The 22,698-nt window shown below is 37.8% G+C and overlaps 1 protein-coding gene and 1 long non-coding RNA gene across 2 annotated transcripts in view; one reads left to right on the top strand and one right to left on the bottom strand.

Moving 5' to 3' along the window:
• Positions 1 to 12: 12 nt before the first annotated feature.
• On the top strand, positions 13 to 6,994 carry LOC101176486. Its single transcript, XR_178022.1, has 3 exons — positions 13 to 309; positions 5,383 to 5,467; positions 6,073 to 6,994. It is a non-coding gene; the product is annotated as an uncharacterized LOC101176486 (long non-coding RNA).
• The window catches only part of FILIP1 (filamin A interacting protein 1), a 200,812-nt gene continuing 185,101 nt past the window's right edge, over positions 6,988 to 22,698 (bottom strand). The window contains exon 7 of the mRNA XM_012502824.2: positions 6,988 to 11,075. Coding sequence (XP_012358278.1) covers positions 11,035 to 11,075 — 41 coding nt within the window. The 3' untranslated portion in view covers positions 6,988 to 11,034. The remainder of the gene's footprint in view (positions 11,076 to 22,698) is intronic.

The raw sequence follows: 22,698 nt of genomic DNA, 5'->3' as shown, positions 1-22,698 counted from the left end.
ATGCGCAGTGCTAGAGCTACGGTGACTCGGCGCCTGCGCTGTAGGCGCATCTTCGCTCTGTTGGCCGTGGATTTAGTTAGCACACACCTGCCTGCTACTCTGGTTATCGTGGCGATGGCAGGTCTGGATTGCCAGACAGGTTTTTCTTTTTACCTCGAGGCTTTCTCTGAAGGGAGCCAAAGCATTTAAAAGGCGGCCTCAAAGGGGATTGAGTCGGGGGGAGGATTAGCAGTATTTGCTTAGGTTGTAAAACCGCGACTTTATCTAATAAATCGCCATTCAAGGTGCAAATACAAACTTGGAACAGAGGTGCGTGACATGTACCCCTTTTGTCCTAAAGTCAAGAATCAATAATGTGACTTAACCCTATTATCTTGCCTCTAATTAAGCGATTCTCACTTATTCTTTCTCTATTGCTAATTCTCACGTTACTTTTCCCCTTCTTTTCTGTGTCCACCTTTCTCTTTTGCGCATTGATATTGGAAGTGTTTTGTAATAGGCTGTAGCTTTTTCTCTTACTGTTATAAAAAGCAGGACATATAGCATTACTACAAAATGAGATACTCCGTAAACACTTTAAAGTGCCAGGTATTTAATAACCCAAGAAAATACTCGTGATGTAAAAGGTGACTAAGTCAGGATATTAGTGTAGCAACTATAGAAGTACAATACAGAGCGCAACTAAAAAGTGAATAATGGTAACTCTGCTGACCGGATGAAGGATTTTTTTTTCTGTTTCTTTGCACTTTTCTGTATTTTCCAAAATTTCTATAATAGGCGTATGTTATTTGTAAAATTTAAACAATATATACAATCCACATTATATTGACATCTTTGAAATCCAGGCCAAAGAGTAAGTCACATCATTTGAAAACAAATTACTTTTTTTAGGCTTAGCCTGCAGTAATGCCTTAAAGAAGATAAACTGAGGAAAGAGAAAATAGAGTGCTTGGTCCTCATAATTTACCGTTAGGCCGGGCGCCGTGGCTCACGCCTGTAATCCCAACACTTTGGGAGGCCGAGGCGGGTGGATCACCGGAGGTCAGGAGTTCGAGACCAGCCTGGCCAACATGATGAAACCCCGTCTTTACTAAAACTACAAAATTAGCTGGGCGTGGTGGCTGTGCCTGTAATCCCAGCTACTTGGGAGGCTGAGGCAGGAGAATCACTTGAACCCGGGAGGCGGAGGTTGCAGTGAGCCAAGATCCGCCATTGCACTCCAGCCTGGGCAACAAGAACGAAACTCCATCTCAAAAAAAAAAAAAAATTTACAGTTAAATGTTTTTTTTCAAAATGACCACAAGTCTCAAAAATGTGAGCCAATCACATGTTTACTACGCACAGTTTAGAGTGATATAATACTTGCTGCCTTCTAATAACCAACTTGCTTGGGTTTGCTCTTACATGACATTTATGCTCAAATTCTTAGCACTACTGACATAACTTAGGTCTATATTTTGTTTTGATCTGTTAAGTTTACCTTCAACCCCAGGCTCAAATGGAAAACAATCTATCACAGTTAACGGAGAAGGCATGGAGTCCTTTTATTTTGCTAAGTTCTGTTAGTAAAAATGTATGCCACATTATGGGCATATTGCAAAAGTACATATAAGGCAGGTTTTTCCTCCCCATTTCTGCCTATATCATGCCCACCAAATTTGATAATTATTTAACTGATCTGCTATTCCAGCACTCTGTATAAATGGCCATTTTACCTTCATTTTTTTTAGTTCTAGTGATCTGAGTGATTGTGATGTATTTATCTGCTTCCTTTTTCTTTATTTTTGTTTGTTCATAGGAAAATGAGTTAATCCCTTGTCTCTTTTTTTATTGGAAATTCCATTTTGACTGAAACATTTACAGAATTGAAACCTCCTGAGATTCTTCCCTAAAACTTACATTTTCAGATGAGGTCCAGATGGATGAAATTGCTTTTCCAGATCTCTTGATATCCCTCCATTTCATTTTCCACTACTGTATTCTTCCACAATATGCATCTTTACCCAGCTGAAACATTTTTTTCAGCACCACATTATTATCCCAGGGGACTCACAATTTTGTGATGTTTTTGGTCACATTATTTTATGAAGTCCTTACTAGGTGGTTTTTCGTTTAATCTGCTGAAGTAGGAATTTTCAAAAGAAAGCGTCATTCAGCATTTCTAGGGCAACAAAAGAGAACAGTTCTCACAATGGATTACCATTTATGCATTTTCAAACTGATTGCTAGGAGCGACTGGTGTGTGTTTGTGTGTATGTATGTTGATACATTTAGATTACATTTATATTTTTCAAATGATTGTTCATGTGCTGATTCTTGGTAAAAGTGGAATTTATGTGGCTAAATGACATTAATGCTATCAGATTACCATTCCAAGTATGCAGTCAATGCACGGGCCCCAGTATAAAAGTGAATCTAAAATGATAGAACAGATGCAAGCCCAACAATCTGAAAAGGTGTATATATTTAGCCTTTGGTTGGGAAGTTTTATACAATTTTCATTTTTTAGTTCAGTTGCTGTGTTGTGCCACTGAATTCGGTAACCAGAAACATCTAAGAAAAAAATACAGAAGAGTAACTATTGGGTATCTCTGGGAACAAGGAAGAGGAAACTGCAACTGGTCTTTTCACTGCCTAACCAAAGTGGATTTGCCACACAAATTTGCTTGTTGAGTTCCTTTTATGTTGGGTGCTGCTGTAGGTCTCTAGCTTCTAACCATATTCAAACCATTTCATTCACATCTGTAACAAGGATGTTTTAAAAAGTTGAAGAGGGCTGAGAAATGTGCCATAGTTTTTACCATCATGAGTTTCAGAGAAGGTTCTTAGTGACTGGAAATGGTTTGAATTATTTTCAGTGGCTGGGTCATATTTTTGCGGAACAACAACAAAAAAAGTACCTTTTCCTTTGCAGTTGACCATGGCAGCTTGGTGGAACTGCAAAATGTTCATTTTTAATTATCTCAGAGGACTTTTAGGAGAAAGAGTGATGTAGAAATTGTATAATAAACTTCATTTCCTGCATTTATTGCATCAGATATTGATTCAAACTGGCTTTTAAAAATTACTTTTTAAAATTGAATTTTTCCTGATTTTTATGTAGTGTACTTATTGAATACTTTCAGTTAGATATTTAGGAAAATCCCTTTGTTCTCACATTGGCAGATTGACTGATTAGCCTGAGGTCATAGGTGTTGTGATAGAAAATTTTGCAAGTTCTTGAATAGCCAGTCAGTCATCAGAAATACGAGTCAAGCAAGATATTTTAATGGTTAGTGTCATTAGAGGAAAGAGCAATTACACCAAAATTCTTTAGTAGACAGCCTAAGAACTTTGTTTTGGATGGAAATAAGCCTTCATTTCTCATAATTCCATACTTTTTGGTTTTGGTTTTTTGTTTTTTTGAGATGCTGTCTCACTCTATCACCCAGGTGGGAGTGCAGTGGCTCGCTGCAACCTCCGCCTCCCAGGCTCAAGCGATTCTCCAACCTCAGCCTCCCAAATACGTGGGACCACAGGTGCGTGCCACCACAGCCAATTAATTTTTTGTATTTTTGGTAGAGACAGGGTTTTGCCATGTTGCCCAGGCTGGTCTCGAACTCCTGAGCTCAGGCGCTTGGCTTCCCAAAGTGCTGGGATTACAGGCGTGCCCGGCCAATTCCATACTTTAAATGAAAGAATGTGATTCTCACAAGACTTCAGACTTCATGACTTCCACTGCATAGAATCTCAGTTGATTACATCCCCATGGCACGTATTTTTTCATTAGGTGACATCAATTATAGATAAGATCTTTTTTCAAATATGATGTTGCCATCTCTAGGTTAACAGCCAACTGACATGTTACATGTATAACAGTTAATTTCTTTAAAAAGGGGAACAGAGGAGGAAAGAGGCTTAGTTTACTCCAAGAGAATCGTCAAGAGATACAGGAAAGTAGATATTTAAAAAACGTTAATTCTTTTTTTTTTGGAGACGGAGTCTTGCTCTGTCACCCAGGTTGGAGTGCAGTGGCATGATCTCAGCTCATTGCTATCTCTGCCTCCCGGGTTCAAGTAATTCTTCTGCCTCAGCCTCCCAAGTCGCTGGGATTACAGGTGCCCACCACCATGCCCAGCTAATTTTTGTATTTTTAGTAGAGACAGCGTTTCACCATGTTGGCCAGGCTGGTCTCGAACCCCTGACCTCAGGTGATCCGCCTGCTTCGGCCTCCCAAAGTGCTGGGATTACAGACGTGAGCCACCGCACCCAGCCTAAAAATGTTAATTCTTTATAAATTATATGTTTGGACCATTTTTAGACTTGTTTTAAATTTATACTTTTCTATTTTTCCAAGTTTTAGAAAACCAGCGTGAGGGGGAGTTCATTTCATCATGATTTTTTTTTTTTAACACTTGAGTCACTTGAGTCATTAAAATAACCGCAACATATTCATGAAGGATCTTCACAAAATGGACTTAAATGTGAAAGTCGGCTTTTGTTGAGCCTCAGAAATCAAACACATTGGGCTAGGGGTGGTGGCTCACGCCAGTAATCCCAGTATTTTGGGAGGCTGAGGCAGGCAGATCACGAGGTCAGGAGATCGAGGCCATCCTGGCTCAAACGGTGAAACCCCGTCTCTACTAAAAATACAAAAAATTATCCAAGCGTGGTGGCATGCACCTGTAGTCCCAGCTACTCAGGAGGCTGAGGCAGGAGAATCGTTTGAACCCAGGAGGCGGAGGTTGCAGTGAGTCGAGATCGCGCCATTGCACTCCAGCCTGGGCGACAAAGCGAGACTCTGTCTCAAAAAGAAGGAAGGAAGGAAGGAAGGAAGGAAGGAAGGAAGGAAGGAAGGAATCAAACACATTTTCAGTCAATAGCACTAAATATTTATGACAACAAAGGCAAAGACCAAGGGCGGAAGGAAGGAAGGAAGGAAGGAAGGAAGGAAGGAAGGAAGGAAGGAATCAAACACATTTTCAGTCAATAGCACTAAATATTTATGACAACAAAGGCAAAGACCAAGGGCTTCCCTCTGACCAGCACACCATAAGGCACAAGATAGTTTCAACAAACTGTTTCACAACATCATTTGTATTGTCACCGAATATTCTGGGAGGAGAAATCTACACTCGCTGTCTTTGCTTCCTTAACCCAGTCACTCAGTAACCCACTGCTCCCTGACTTCACACCCCACATCCACTCTAACTGCTTTGCTACCTAATCCCTACTCATCCTTCAAGATTCAGGTCAATAGCCAATTTGAGGAGTACTTATTTGACGCCTTTGGTGGAGTTAAGAGCTACTTTCAGAGCCCAAGGTAATGTATATATGATGTCTGTCCTTGCACTTACTGTGTAGTATTGAAAAATATCTGTTTATATCTGTCTTTGTTACTAGATGTAAATGAATTCCTCAAGGTCAGAGACTGTTTTTATACATTTCTACATCTCCAACGCCTGGCAAAGTGCCTAGGCCATAAGAGGTACTTGATAAATCTTGTTGAACTGATCTACTCTCAGTGAACCCACATTTTAGTGGGAGAGACACCTTGCTGACAACTGAAATATTATATAATGAAGTCAGTGCCACACAAGATGTGTGTTCAAGGGGTTATAGGAGCTCTGAGGAGGTACCACATGTCATCCGCCTTATGATGTCAAAAACTAAACTGTGAGGAAATTGGAAATAAGGTCAGAGTTACATTGTGGTTCTCCATGTAGGAGAATAGACAAAAGAGAGTCTTATGCTAATATTACGTGTACTATAAATGCTAAACAAAACTGTGTACTCTGGGTGATCATGTTCTTTTCCTCAAGCAGGATCTCATCAGATTGTGGTGACCATGGAAGCAGACATCTCTGGTGCCCTCCATTTCTGGGAGATAATCAGTTTGTTGTCCCACTGCCTACTTGTGTCAGTGCTCCATGTGGGCACCAATACATGCCCCTTTGTGAAGCAAAAATGAGCACATTTCTGTCAATAAAGCAGTATAAACCATCTTGAGGCCTGATGAAACTCTTGTCTTTTTAAAGGCATACCTTCCCTTAGAATCAGTGATTACTGAAGGTTTTTTCTTATTTAATCCAGATGATCTGCCTCTGAAATCTTCCGTGGGCACAGAAATTTCTGCAAGGAAAACATCAGCAACCAGAATAATTTGGTGAGGAAGATTTGGCACAGAATACCCTGACTGAGGTATTGCTCCCAAAGGAGCAATCATCTGGGGCTAGGAGTCAATTATTAGGTGCCTACAAAACACTCTGTTATTTTGACTAAACATGCCTTGCTGTCAAGGAGAAGAAAGAACTGTGCACTGAAAACCAGAACAGCCAAAAAAGAATGTGGCTGTGGTCATGGGAAAGGTCTTTGAATAACAGGGAAAAGGAGACAGGGCAGTTGAAGGAAGGATAAGAAAAGGCTACTTCCTAGCAGGAATTAATAAACTAATGTTTTTATTATTTAATAAGAGAAACCCATTCCTTTGTTTCAGATAAGGCAAAGGTAAGTTAGGATTGGATGTAGCTGTATAGATCCCTATTTCTGGCACAGGCTGATAGAAATAAAGGAAGTCAGAACACAACCCCACTCTCACCCACATCCCACTTTGCAAAAACCATGACCCAAATGCCTCTGTAGATACTGGGCTTTGGACTGCTGGCAAAACCTCAGGAGCCTTTGCTCTACTGAGTGATCTACCTTTAGATTGACAGCAGCAGCTGTGGAGTAACATCTGAATGTTGATTGACAGTGCAGTTTGTGGGAATAAAGCAGGGAGGGAAACCCTTTAACCAGTTTTCATTTCTTGGTGTCTTAAAGTTTTCATCTTACTGAAGGATCAAACCGTGGTGTAATCCAGAGGAAGAGCATCCCTCATCCTGGCAGCCCTGCTATACCACATCTGCTTATCTATAGTGAAAGACACCATATTTTTAAGAAAATATGAAATGCAGAGATGAAAACTATTTTAGAGCAAATGACTTTAAATAAAAAGAAGGTTGTATACTCATTTTAAATGATTTTAATTTTCTGAATATTATGTTCCAACTCAAGATATTGCACAATGCTTTAATATTACACTTGTTATTTTTCTCACACTAGTGAGATTTTGATAAACATAGTTGACTTTGGAAGTAACAGAGAATGTTTTCATTGGTTAAATAATTTCAATGACCTGTGAGGAACTGAAAGCAAGCTATTACATTCATATAAAAGATAAGTACGTATCCATAAATTCACTTGGATTCAATGAAAAATAATAAACTTCTCGTGTACTTAATAAAACTTAAAGGAAACAAAATTTTAAATGGTGCAAAAATAGAATGTATTTCTTAAAGTTTTGAAAACTCTTAGACCTGAAAGAATTCTAAGAATATCTGGCCACATTATAATCCTCTTATTTGTAAAAACTAACACTTGATAATTTTAAAACAAAATCTAGATTAAATAAATATAGTTCTGCATTATTAAAGTAACAAAATCTATGATGGTAAGGTAAAATTTTCCTAAATAATGTAAACAAAAAACAACACCAGAAAGCAAATGTATCATGTTATGGCATCTATAAACATTTCTGTTCAAATGTATGGATCTACAGCATTTTCTCTAGGTAACACACACAGTTGTTATCACATTATTATGGAATAAATGCTGAAAAATTAAGAAAAATATAGTAATGGTCACTAGGCCAAAGTCAATTCCAAAAAACTCAATTTTTATAAACTTTTATTATAGTGATTTTTACTGTATTACAACAATTTTTTTCTCTTTTTCCTTTGCTTTGTGATTCATATTTTTAGCAGAGGCGTAGCACTGGAGATAAAGAAGGGGAAATATGCCTCAGGTGCCAGTTGTGTTTTTTTGACTTCCATTTTGCACTTTTGCTATTTTTAGACTTGTTGCTCATCAGATTCATTAACACACCCTACTTTTGCTATGTTTTTTTTCTTCATTTCCAGGAAAACTCAACCACAGCATTAGCAGAAAAGGCAAAAACTTTACATTGCCTGATACACCACTTTGTTGCTCTGCCACTGATTGGTAGTAGCTGTGTATTACTGCAGTAGCGTTGTTGTCTCTATTAATGCTTAGAGATTCCACACCATGAATTTTTTTATGGTCATCCTAAGATATAATGAATCCTTCACATTTTGTGAAAATTATAGGCATCTGACAGCTGGTGTATTTATCTACTATCTTCATCAAACTCGAATATTTTATAAAATACTTGAGAAAAGATCTCTACCAAAGATATCCTCATGAAACACTCTCTTATCAAAAAGAAAAGGGTAAAATTATGGATTAGTTCAATTGTACCTTGAACTAGAAACACTGATTATGATTATATTTCAGAAAACAGTTATAATTATTTCATTAAAAATGATTCCCATTTAGAACGATGACTGGAGACTTATTTACAAGAAAAGAGAGATTTTATGAGCCTAGGATTGTGCTAGGATTGTGCCAGGATTGCCTGTGAGGGCAGTTTTTTCAATTGGATATGCATGTCGAGATGGGACTATTTATGATCTTATTTCCTTATTCATTAGAGAAGGAGATGACCAGTGTTTTCTGGGGGGTTTTTTTGTTAATTTTGCATATTCTCTTATTTCAAAATTAATCTAATTAATTTTATTCATGTGTCACCCACATTGCATTTGGGTTTAAACAGAGGACTTAATCATAGCATGGACAGAAAAAGCTCAGCATCTGTCTAAATGACTCTGATTGCACCATCATCCTCATTGTTCTTGTAAGTTCCAAATTCATTATAAATCCAGGGAAAAAAAAACCTTCAAATCCAAATATACATACATTTCTTATAGTATTTTAATTTAAATCAAGAAGTATTTAAAATCTTATCCTCTAACATTTTCACTATTAGTATAATAAAATTCCCACAAGTTGAGAAAGTTATTTGCTTCAAATACTAGTCTAATATATCAGAATAATTTTGCCATCAGAGGTACAAACATTGGCAAATAGGACACTTAACTGTGAGTCAAAAAATATAACAGTACTAACTAAAACAGTTTTCTAATTGAAAATGTCATTACAGTCAACATTTTCAGAAAACAAAACCCAGTAACAATTCTAAAAAATCTTCACACATACACACTCCAGTTTTCTTAGTAACCAAAATTCTGGAAGGTTATGTGATGTTTTCACAATCATTCAAGCTATGGCAAGCCTACTGTAACATTTCTTTTACTTTAAAAAATTAAAAATAATTTTAACATCATGTAATTTATAATACATGTTGCAAATGATTTGCCAGTTCCCCAAGGTGTAACTTAAAACCTTCCAAGGTTACACAGGGGAGGAAGTCCAGCATTAATTTTTCTATTCCAGAGACTCAGTTTGGATGCCCATGTGTGGGCTTCTAAAGCTGAGCACAACCTGTGGACTAGAGAAATGGGCCAGCAGTCCTCCTTGTGTGGCTTTTAGTTATCCTTGTGACATTCAGAAGCATTCTTTCTTTAATTTCAGTAAAGTTACATGATAAATGATTTCCACATTCAGAAACTGATGTGTCAACTCTTAATTTATCTTTAAAGTTATCTTTAAAGACCTTACTAAAAACATGTCCATATTAACAGTCTTTAAAAGTATATTACCAGGGTTTCAAGTAGACTTTAGATGCACATTTTCACATAAACCTAAATTCAACAGTAGCTCTGACATTGAGATTTGAGTAATGCGTGTTGTGCTTTTTATCTTCAAAGAATATATTCTCTAACCTACCTGTAGTTATGAAAATCTTTCAAAATCAAGGGGAAAAAAGTTATTGATCCTGAGATTTCTTGTACTACTTTTTCTTTCTGGGTTTTGGGGGGTTTTGTGTGTGTGTGGGTTTGTCTTTGTTTTGAGACAGAGTCTCACTCTGTCACCCAAGCTGGAGTGCAGTGACACAATCATGGCTCACTGAAGCCTCCATCTCCTGGGCTCAAGTGATCCTCCCACCTCAGACTCCCAAGTAGCTAGGACTACAGGCACGAGCAACCAGGCCCCCCTAACTTTTTTTTTTTTTTTTTTTTTAATCAGCCTGTGTTGCCCAGGCTGATCCTGAACTCCTGGGCTTAAGCGATTCTCCCGCCTTGGCCTCCCAAAGTGCTGGGATTACAGGCATGACCCACCATGCCCAGTCTTATTTTTTTAAAAAGATCCTGACATTTTAGGTCTGTTTTTATATTCAAGTTTTGATTGGATTAGATTGTGAGAACTATCTTTATTTCACAGTCCTTATTATAAGTCTTATACATACAAGTAAATAATGCAATCAGAAGTGTAATTGAACTGTCAGTCGAAGCTGTTCTTATTACCCTTACTGGTTAAACTGGTACATCTCCTTTTATGAATTTGTTGTACATAAAAATCATTTCATCCAAGGTTTTTGGCCCAGAACACCAGAAAGAGCAACTTTAGAAACTGATTTTTAGTATTTAAAATTAAGCTGTTAAGTCAGAGCATTATTTGTTAGTATTGAATCATGATCAGAACCATAGCATTGTACAAGCAATAGTTAAACCTCTTCGAGAATCTCCTGCTTCTAAGTTTTACCTCTTGAATTTACCTCAGGAAATAAAGTTGTACTTTCTTTTTCTCGGAATTCACAAATTGATAAAAAGAAAATAATTATAGGTTACCATTTTGAATGCAACAATACTAGTACTTTGAAGAACTGACAGCGTATTCCGTAGATATATGTGCCAGAGACTATGAAAAAGGGAAACACTTTAGGAAAAAAAATCACATTACAAAATGTATTATAAAAAATAAGTTATACAGCGTGTGCCCATAGACCTGAAAGCTTTGCAAAAAGAAATTTCTTTTGGCACATAGATTGAATTGCTCTTGCTACATATTTTCATATTATCAGCAAGGCCATTTTCAGCTTTTACATTATATCCTTAAAAAAAAAATCACTGGAAGTAGTAAAATATTTCCAGTAGTGATCAGTAGCATGGAGGACCTTAGTCATGATTGAGGGCTGTCCATTCAATAGGGATTCAGAGGTCGTACACACACCCAGTATGTGCTTGGTTTACCATTTCATCTGGAGTTCATTCGTAACTGGTGAATGATGATGCTTTCTATAAAGAGAAAAAAGACATGGCATTTTCAATTAAATTGATACTGAGAATAAAGCTACATCATTTCACTAAAAGATCATAGATGTTAAATAACAAAACAAACAAAAACAGGTACATGAGGCTAATAGACTTTCCTGCATTACTATTCCTGGGCAACATCTTTATATTGGCGTATGTACTTTACCTCGAAATTTCTTAAAGCCCTTTAGAAACTACGTCTAACGTTGTGACAATAGTAGATCAGTTTTAACCAAGGTAAGAACTGAAAACAAAGATAGTAATTACTATATACAAACCTCTTAATGAGAAACCAGACTATTTCCTAGAAGTAACTCTAATCTTCCAGCCAAATTTTCTGTTCTGAACAATATTTACACCTCTTCAATTTCTTTGTGTGTGTGTGTGGATTAGAGTTTAATTAAGGAGATATTATTTCTAAGAAGTCCATAAGTATAGATGACTCACTTTTATCTCTGACTGCTTCTTTTTGCATAACTCTATATGTTTATTATTATTATTATTATTTTTTTTTTAGATGGAGTCTCGCTCTGTCTCCCAGGCTGGAGTGGAGTGAAGCGATCTCGGCTCACCTCAAGCTCCGCCTCCCGGGTTCATGCCATTCTCCTGTCTCAGCCTCCCCAGTAGCTAGGACTACAGGCTCCCGCCACCACGCCAGGCTAATTTTTTGTGCTTTTAGTAGAGACAGGTCTCACCGTGTTAGCCAGGATGGTCTCGATCTCCTGACCTCGTGATCCACCCGCTTCGGCCTCGCTATATGTTTTAAAATATAAATTTATTCTTATAAAAATAAATTTAAACTAGATTGAGATAGTAATTACAACAGTCCAGCACATCATGGATAATTGATATTTATATTTATTTGGCTGGTTTTTCTTTTATAGTAAACTTTATGCCTTAAGGAACATGTATCAGTATGACTCACTTCATTCAGTCGTTGAAGAACTATTTATTGAGGCTGTATACTGTGCTACTAGGTAGGCATGGAACTACATGTATGATCAAAATGAGACAGATTCCTAACATCACTGAGATTATACACAGCAAGGGAAAGAAAATATTCAAACTTCAAATAGTTTCTTCACCCAAAAAAATTTATTATTAATACCTCCCTGTCAACATATGGTATATGTTGTGAGTGCAGAAACTTATGTCAGGGTTTATCAATAACATGAAGAAATTTCTACCTATTATTTTCACATTCATCCCAAATACCTAGTATTTAAGTTTTATTTTTACTTATGTAGTTAGTATATAAGTAAACATTAATTAAATCGTATTATGCCATAAACTTATAGGTTCATAGTAATTACACACAGTGCATGATTATCTGCCAAAAAGAAAATGTTTTAATTTGGTGTCGTTAACTTTACCTCATGATGACCAATAGGTGGAGCTATTTCCATTTTTCCCTCAGCCTTTTGGCTTGAATTTGAGGTAGATGAGAAAGCCAAGTAAGATGAACTATAGAATGTCTTATATACCTAAGAATATTTAGCTATGAAGATTTTCGGAAGCTCTTAAGACATACATACTATATTGTACTATACCAGAAGCCCTTATTAGCCATCTCATTTTTTTCATTGAAAAAATGTTCCAGCTTCAACTTCTTTAAATGCCTAAAAATATATCAAAATCTTCAGACAAACAATTTTAAGTACTAATTAAATATTATGTAGTTAAAAATTAGCATCCAAAATTAAAATGATGTTTCTTTAAAATGTTTAAAAGTAAATGATGTTACTTTAAAAAAAAATTCTGCAGTAGATTCCAAATAGTAAAAAGACCCAAGTCTCAAATCTCCCTGGTAAAATTAAAGTATCTCCAATTTCCTTCCCTTAAGAAAGCATAGATAAAGAGTGAAATCAGAATTGTTCTTATTGTGGATGTAATTCAGAAATCTTCTGCCTTTGTTTCCACAGTACAAAATAAGGGTATTAGAGAGTATCTCAAAAATCCCTTTCAGGGTTAACATTTTGCATTACCACAATACCTTCTTTCTCCTTCTCCTTCAGTGTGCAGCAGTGGAAATTTACAAAAAGCTAGGATTAAGGCAATTTAGAGTTGCCTTGTCTTAATCCTAGCATTTTGCACAACTTAGAGTTGCCTTGTCTTAATCCTAGCATTTCAAAATCTCCATGATAGTAATAAGGGTCTGTACACAGAAGAAACAATGTCTTGGTTGGACCATAACATTTAATTACTGTATTTTAATTAGCAAACTCATAATCCATGCATGCTATGTATGCTAATGCTATTAATCAGATGTGTTATTAAATCAAATGTCTCAGAAATACTTGATAATGCTAAATAAGAGTTTATCTTATATAAATTGTACTTTAATAAAAAGTGGTATTTAATATTTATGTACATAAACTTTATTTAAAAGAACACAATTAAGCCCAAATTATGTTGTTTTATATGGAGACATACTTCATTTTATTTCTAGAGATAGTGAGATAAAATCTATATGATATTGGCTATATTAATTGAAACTTATTAAACAGATTTACTAAATCTATAGTTGCTTATTAGCTATGTTTTCCCCAAGTATCTGCTGAATAAGAATCACTTATTCAATAAGAATCACTCTTATTCAATAAGAATCACTCTTACTCAATAAGAATCACCCAGCCAATGCACAAAATTGTGATAAATTTTTAAAATATTGCTTTAAAGCCAGGGTTGGTGGCTCACACCTGTAATCCCAGCACTTTGGGATGATGACGGGGGTGGATCACTTGAGGTCAGGAGTTCAAGACCAGTCTGGCCAACATGGTGAAACCCCATCTCTACTAAAAATACAAGAAATTAGCTGGGCGTTGTGGCGTGCACCTGTAATCCCAGTTACTCTGGAGGCTGAGGCAGGAGAATAGCTTGAATCCAGGAGGCGGAAGTTGCAGTGTGCCAAGATAGCACCACTGCACTCCAGCCTAGGCGACAGAGCGAGACTCAGTCTCAAAAAAATATATTGCTTTAAGCCATTACATTTTGAAGTAACTCATTATACAGCAAAACTGTCTGAGGCACATGGAGTCCATGTTGCCAGCAAAAAAAAAAATTAAATAAATTTAAAAAAATTAGTGCTTTGGGGATTAATGCCATTATTTGTGTAAAAAAAAAAAGAGACTTGAATTCCCAAGTCTGTTCCTGTCTTTTTATATATAGTACAATAAAATAATGTTATAAATTTTATTGAAGTTACAGATTCAGTGAGCAAATTTTATTCCATCTCCTACTGTCTTCATTTCATCCCAGAACAAGATTCAACTACAGGTCATTTGGGGCCTCTAAAATAACCTCAGTAAAATCAGGTATAATTTTTCATAACTTTTCTTCTTACAGATCATAATTTTGCACAACTATCATAATTTTTCTTCTTACAGATACCACTCTTCTGACAATAGTGATTTGGAGAGCACTTAATAGGCAGACTGGAACCAAAGACCATAGGTAATTACCACCTCTGTCAGCAAACTCAAAATAGCAAGGCACTTAAATTTGGCACCCTCTGATATGAAGATGTTTATTAACATAATTTCCTTTTTTTCTAATTAGAAGTTTAAAAAACCCTAAATTTCAATGAACATATACATATGAGACACTGAGTTTTTATATATTTTTGACATTAGTGGCTTATCAAAGTGTACTTAGAGACGATTTCCCCCATATGTTTCTCTCCAGTGTTACCTTGATTTTTTTTCCTTAAAAAGACTTTAGGTAACACATTAAATACATTATTTGTTATTATGACGTTATGTGAAATGATGTAGTTTTTATTAAGTCTTTTAGTACACTAGCTATTGGATAACTTCCTGGAAAGGAAGTTCAACATATTGTCAATTCCCAATTACACTTGATTTCTGACCTTAGTAAATATTCATCCTCCTTGGGTGGTATCCCAAAACTACTAGCCAGTCATATGACTTGAGACCCAAAGCTGTGTGCATGAGATAGGATTTGGGGAGAAATTTGGGGGAGAATGTCTCCTGAGTGCAGAGTGAGGCAACCTCACAACAAATTAGAATTCTGTTTCCTCCCAGGAGGTCTCCTTGGCTGTAGAGTGAGAAAGATGTACTCCCTAAAAAGCCAATACCTCCCTCCCAAGTAATTCATGTTTATACTCTGCCAAACACTGCAAAGGAACACTTGAGCTCTACATTTAAAAAAAAAAAAAAATTCTTCTCTAGCAAATAAGGCCACATCACTTTAATAGCTAGCCTCTAAGTTCACATACTAAAGACAAAACATACCAGAAATTCAACTTATAACAAGACGTTACATCAGCAAAGGAGGACTGCTTTATCCACAGGAAGCTGTACACCAAGTTACAGAACAAAAACATGTCCTCTTGGATTTTGCATCAGTTTTCCTATATATAGCCTGCTTCCCATGTTCTATGGCTCCCTACCTACCAGGGGCTCTGCCTAGAGGTACCAGCTTAGGGTTGTTCTATTTTTCCCCTCCCCCGACCAAATACCAAACATCAGCTTTGAACCTACTGGCCTCAGAACAACTTGTCCACTGCAAAAATGTCCTACATTCTATTTACCTTTTAGAAGTACTTAGATATGATTTACTTTCAAGTTTCTCATTTTCATAAACTGCTTCAGGGTTCAATCCTGTTATTATCACATTCAGAAATTAATCACAGTTCTGTTAAAACATCTGTTTTAAATAGGAAGTTCAAGAAACTTCCTCTCTTGATTTGGACTTTTATTCCTCTTTTGGATTCAGCTCAGCTAATTAAAAATACTTCCGCTAATAGGTTCTGTCATTTGCTCTAGGAAACTTTTGAACCAGATGATACAAACTCTCTTGGGAGTTCTCAACCACCTAATAATTTATTTGCTTCCTTCCAGCAGATTTCCCACTCTACCATCAGCCCAAATTATCCCCTTACCTCCCCAGGATGCAGAACTCACCAATAATCACAGTTATAAGTGATAAATTCTTTTTTGGCAAGCTAATTCTTATCTCCAGCATAGATTGCTGTTTTACAGATACAAGCAAATTTGAATTAATTCCCATATATAACATTAACTATAAATAAAAACTAAGTAATAGAAAAATAGGTAAGTATTTGAGCAAAGCATGCTGAGGTTCTACTTTTAAACACAGATGGTAAATACCTAGGTTGTTCTAAGTCTATGGCTAGTCACAGAATAGCATGCAAAATAACATTACGTGTGAAAACTGAGGTCACTGCGCTTTTTAAATGAGGACAACAATATTCATTAAAATATTGTTGTAAGAATTTTTTCACAGTTTCTATAAAGATGTCTTAGTAGCTCAAAATCATTTAGCATTATTATTTTGACCCAATGAGTATGACTGTTTCAGTCTATGTATCAATGTTCACTTTACTCACTTGAAATAGTTTCATCATATGAAATAATGAATAATGTACTGGGAGAAACTGTAGAACTGATTTTTGGTCCTGGCCTTATCATTAATAAGATAATTAGACATCTGTATGCCTCAGGGCTTTTTTTTTTTGAGGGTTTGTTGCTGTTTGTCTTCTTTAGTAATAGATAATTATCCTCTTGATCTCTAAGGTCTACTTCAGTTCTAACCAGCTCTGTGATTTTGCATATATGTAGCATTAGCAGAAGTAGACAGGCCAAAAGTACTTTTACCAGATAAGTAATTAATCATTAGATCGTAGGAAAAGCATTGTAGCAGGATCTTGTAAGGTGCTTGCTAAACAATAGTGAAGCATATTATATTATGACTCTAAGGGAGAATGCCAGAATCATAAAAAATTATAGCTCAGTGCTAAATCATAGGCCAAGGTAGGGTGATATGCCAAAGGTTACATAACCTTTTGGTGGTAGAAAAGAGTACGGCTCCAGTCTCATGGTTTTCAGTTCTCTCAGCTATCAAGCTCATTTTTCAGCAGCCCTTCTTCTCTGGATATTCACCCTGATATCTATCCTAAATCTAAATCCTGCTTTTTGGTGGTGTTTGGTCCTTTAAAATGAGAGGCTCTCTGTCCTATTTTGAGGGTCCTTCATGAACTTGAAGAGCATGAGACAAACCCCTGAAACTTTCTCGTTCTTGAAGTGCCTTTGTTTTCTGCTGGGGGAGTCAGAAAGGGTGAGGAAAGGGCCATTTGTTAACTCATGCATGTATGGTGTGTTTGTACTTCACAGAAAGCTCTCAGGCCCCTTTCTTCACAGGCATGGTGGCTTCTGAGGTGAGAACTCCCCAGTCCAGGACTCCTGGCTGTTTTGCATCCATCACCTGCTGTTGTGCCTTTGGAGGGAAATAGAAGTAACTTTCGCCACCCAAAAATGACAGTACCTGGACTTCCTGTAATTCTGCCATCTCATTATCTGTGTGTTCTCACACAGGACTCGTTATTTCCTTCCACATCATTCTCACTGGTTTGTGTTGCAAAGAGAGGAATCAGAAACAGCTCTTTCTTGCCCAACTTTCTGCCATTTTTCAGCTGCTAGTTTTGTTTATCTACAGTGAGTGCCAAGCTTTGTACAGCAGTGGACAGGCCTTTAAACCGCAGGATAGATTCTGAAATAATAGTTTATCTTCCTAGAAGAGGCAATATTCATAAAATAGGCTTTGAACAGAGAAGGACACATCCGCTAAAAGAAAAATAGGAGAAAGGGCAATTCAGGGAGAAGGAACAAATTGAGCAAGTCAAGGAAGGGTGGCATGGCCTGACAGTCAAGCAATTATTTAAGCCTGGAGTGTGGGGGTCCCGCCAAGGGAAGGGAAAGATGCTCAGAAGAATGGAGAAGTAGAGCCCAGTCACAGAGTGCCTCAAGTACATAGCATTGTATTCTGTGAGTAATAAGGAACTTTTCGGGGGTTTTCAAATACAGATGATTATGATATGATATGATTGATATGATATGATATGATACGATACGATATGATCAACTTGCACTTTGGAAAACTGCAAGAATGTAAAATGAATCCTAGAGTTTTGAGGCTGGAGATTACAAGACCAATTAGGAGGGTATCAGAGTAACCCAGATGAAAAGTAGTTAAAACCCTCAATTTAGGCCATGGTAGGGGAAATGGAGAGAAGTCAGCTGCTAGAGATGTTAGTGGGTTAGAATGAGAGAATAAACAGGACTTGCTGAATGAGGGCAGAAGGAGAAGGAGAAGCACAGATGGCTACCAGGTTTCTAGCTTGGGAGAGTGAATGGGTTAGGATATCCCTGTTGAGATGGAGAATAATAAGAGAAGGAGGCCGGGCGTGGTGGCTCACACTTGTAATCCCAGCACTTTGGCAGGCCGAGGTGGGCGGATCACGAGGTCAGGAGATCGAGACCACGGTGAAACCCCGTCTCTACTAAAAATACAAAAAATTAGCCGGGCATGGTGGCGGGCGCCTGTAGTCCCAGCTACTCGGAGAGGCTGAGGCAGGAGAATGGCGTGAACCCGGGAGGTGGAGCTTGCAGTGAGCCGAGATTGCGCCACTGCACTCCAGCCTGGGCAACAGAGCAAGACTCCATCTCAAAAAAAAAAAAAAAAATAAGTAAGAGAAGGAGAAGCTTTGGAAGAAGATGGGGCAGTATTGAAAATGGTTTTTAGACAAGCAGATTTGGAAATACACACTATAAAGATGGATACACAGTTGGTGATAGAAGTTTGGGAGTCATCAGCATCTGGGTGTAGATGAAATAACCAGAGCCAGCTTGTAGAGCAGGAACATGGCTTTTAATAGAGATGTGGGAAACATCAATCCTTATTGTGTATACATAAAATAAGGAGCCAAGGCCGGGCGCGGTGGCTTACGCCTGTAATCCCAGCACTTTGGGAGGCCGAGGCAGGCGGATCACTAGGTCAGGAGATCGAGACCATCCTGGCTAACACGGTGAAACCCCGTCTCTACTAATAATACAAAAAAAAAAATTAGACGGGCACAGTAGCGGGCGCCTGTAGTCCCAGCTACTCGGGAGGCTGAGGCAGGAGAATGGCGTGAACCCGGGAGGCGGAGCTTGCAGTGAGCCAAGATAGAGCCACTGCAGTCCGGCCTGGGCGACGGAGCAAGACTCCATCTCAAAAAAAAAAAAAAAAAAATAGGGAGCCAACAAGAGAAACTGAAGCAGAGCAAAGAGGTGAAAGAAGCAGCAAAGCAGATTAGGTATCTTGGTCATTGAGGGAAAAGAGCACAGCCTAACTCTGCCCTTGCCCTTACTAGAGACCAGAGGTTTGTTTTCTGGAAAAACTGACCTAAGAAGTTCTGGACCCAGACACAAGAATGGGCAGCAGACTGATTGCAGGGGAGTAAAAACTTTATACCTTGAGCTGTGAGATTCTCATCTTACCTCCCCTGACCTGTTCCCAGAATTTGTATAGCCTGCCCCAGAAAGGTTACTGGAGGACTTTTTCCTTTAAAAACTATTAGAAGATGTAAAGAGAAAGAGAGAGAGAGAGAAAGAGAGAGAGGATTGATAGATAGATAGATGATAGATAGATAGATAGATAGATAGATAGATAGATAGATAGATAGATAGATAAAGACAGACAGATGATAGGCAGATCAATAGATAGATCAATAGACAAAAGAAGTCAAATATAACCAATCAGGGAAACAGAGAACTCAACATAGGCAAAAGGGCAACAGCTGTGCAGCAGGCCTAGAAAACAACCAGTCCAGGCTGAATATGGAAGCAGAGGGCTGAACTAGGAAGGCCTCCAGGGAAAAATATGAAACTGGTGTGTTTAAGTGTTTGGAAAAATTAGTGATAGGTGTTTGGCAAGTCTAATGGAGCATTTGGAAAAATATATATATAGATACATGGAAAACCAAGCAGATGAAAAATTAAAACAATTATTCTTCTGAAGGGGGAAATGTGGTAAGAGAAAGAGAGCATAATCATAGTATACTATTTGGCTCAGCCGATAGTAATATTTATTATTTATTTTTATTTACTTATTTTGAGACAGGGTCTTACTTTGTCACCCAGGTTGGAGTGCAGTGGCACTACCTCTCACTGCGACCTCTGCCTCTCAGGCTCAAGCAATCCTCCCACCTCAGCTTCCTGAGTAGCTGGGATTAAAGGGACGTGCCACCATGCCCAGCTAATTTTTTGTATTTTTGAGGCTGCAGTCTAGGTTTTGCCATGTCATCCAGGCTGGTCTCAAACTCCTGAGCTCTAGTCATTCACCTGCCTCAGCCTCCCAGAGCACTGGGATTACAGGCGTGAGCTATCGTGCCTGGCCAGATAACCATATTTAAATTTGCACTGCAAAACACATAAATATATAAATGGTGGCTGCTGATTTATCAAAAAGTTGAGGATGTAATCATATTGGGAAAATGAGAAAAAGGAAAGAGAAGGGATAAGTGAGAAGGTTAAACTTTCAACCATCAAAACAATAATGCGAAGACAAAAGAGATCTAAAATCTAGAAATAAAAAGTCACACTATAAGCACTTTAGTTAGAAATATGGAGATAAATGCCAGAAGAAAGAGCTAAGAGTTGGAAGTGATTTTCTCCGGGGTAAAAAACTCAGGGCTCAGGGAAGTGGTAAGGAACATCTGTTTTCATTGTCTTTTAGCTCTGGCTGATATTTGAACTATGTATATTAATTTCTTTACTAAAAATAAAAAGTGACTAATGATAAATGGGAAGTGCGAGACTGGAGGCAGGAAATGTTGAGTGTTCTCTCAATAGCTCACCTGGGCATGGAAGGAGACTGGGCAGTAGCTACAGAGGACTGCATAGATGAAGGAGGAATTTTGCTAAAATGAGAGAGGTCAGAGGATAGCAAGTGAAGATGAGAAGTGGAAAGACCAGAGAACAAAGAAATAATCAACGATGAGACCCTAAAGAGACATTATCTAGGTTGGGAAAATTTTGGAATCATATCTTCCTATTTCCTGGGAAATCCTCTCTATGGTCATCTCCTCATTACTTGTTCTCTCTCTCTGCCCTCCAGCCTCCAATATAAATGTGCTCTTCATATCTATAACCCTGTGTTTTTCCCAACAAGAAAGTCTCACCCTTTCCTCAGTATTCTGAATCTGGGGAATGAGAAATTTAAATATTTTTACATTTCATATTCTTAGACTTGTTTTCATGTCTCTGAAATTATACTCTTCCCACACTACACATGAAAGCTATTTTTCACTTCTTTCTTGAAGACATTCGAGTAAGAGCTCTGGGTACACCCTTAACGAATACCCTAAAATCTCTAGAGAGGGCTCGATTGCCACCCATCAACCAGTCCTCACTGGAAATACAATTAAAACACCAGTAGAAACTGAATAACTTTTAAGCAGATGACCTAGATATATAGCTCACATGTAAAAAAATGATAAACACTCTTGGGGCTATGTCCCATATCGAAACATTTCTGGAATCATGCATGTAAGCTGGACACCACCATAGTGTGCTGAAATAGCACATTAAAATTATTCTCAGGCAGTGAAGACCAGGGTCTCCTCTGCAGCTGTGTAGATCCTGTCCTGCACATCCCTAGAGGGCACAAACACACTGAAGTCTGTGGAAATGGCCCACCCTTCCCACCGTCCCAAGATTTCAGGGTGAGGCCTGAGCAGCAGCTGTACACATCAGCCATAGTGAGACCCCTTTTATTTTACTACGCAGTACGTTTCAGGACAGAGAAAATATTGCAAAGTTTTAATCCCATTCACCCCTACAAAAGCACATTAAATTGCATCTTAAAAGTACTGTCTTCACAAATGGAAGTTGGATTTGTGGTACATTTAGTTCTCCACCTCCTATCCCCAGCGGATTTTATTTCTAATATGTGGCTTAAAGCAAAGCTATCCAATAAATATAGAGTGGGCTCTAAAATTACAAAGAAAAACTGTCATGGTAGTTGTTCTTTATCATTTCTGAAAAGCAAATCTGTGTTGTTCTGCCAAGTTTTTTTAGCAGTTGTACTTTGTGGGTGGCTCTATTCCAATATCTAGATGTATAAACATCCTGTACACACACTGTTAAGCCTTCAGAGCACTCTCCTGTAGATGGTATGGACTTCCTGGAAGAAACACCATAAGCATGACATGAGAAGGTAAAAGCAAAAACAGCAGCAAGCGGCAATAAGATTATGATAAAAATCACTGAAGAATGGCAGGTGGAGTCAAAAGGAATGCGATGTTTGGTTCTTCTGACACCCTCGTTTGCTCAAATACAATATGTTATGGTACAGTAACACTAAATACTTCACAAATGTCAGGTACACATTAGTAAAACCAGTGAATGTTTTCATTTTTGAAAGGGTTGGAATGTTCACTTTACAAAAGAGGAAAAATCTTGTAAAAAAATATGTCAGTATTCCAAATGGCAATCTCTCTTATTCAAATTTATCCAAAATCATAAAATATTCTTTCCCAGTCTCTCTCTCCTTTGACCTTGAAATCCCATTACTAATGGCAGGTCTTTAACATGGCTCCTCAATTTTCTTTTTTTCCTTTTTCATTTTTCGAGACAGAGTCTTACTCTGTCACCCAGGCTGGAGTGCAGTGGCATGATCTTGGCTCACTGCAACCTCTGCCTCCAGGATCAAGTGATTCTCCTGCCTCAGCCTCCTGAGTAGCTGAGGTTACAGGCGCCCACCCCCACATTCGGCTAATTTTTGTATTTTTAGTAGAGATGGG

The sequence above is a fragment of the Nomascus leucogenys genome, chromosome 3 (assembly GCF_006542625.1).
Source record: "Nomascus leucogenys isolate Asia chromosome 3, Asia_NLE_v1, whole genome shotgun sequence".
Taxonomy (NCBI): domain Eukaryota; kingdom Metazoa; phylum Chordata; class Mammalia; order Primates; family Hylobatidae; genus Nomascus; species Nomascus leucogenys.
The sequence above is the reverse complement of the archived record's forward strand: the minus strand, read 5'-3'. Positions and strand labels throughout refer to the sequence as shown.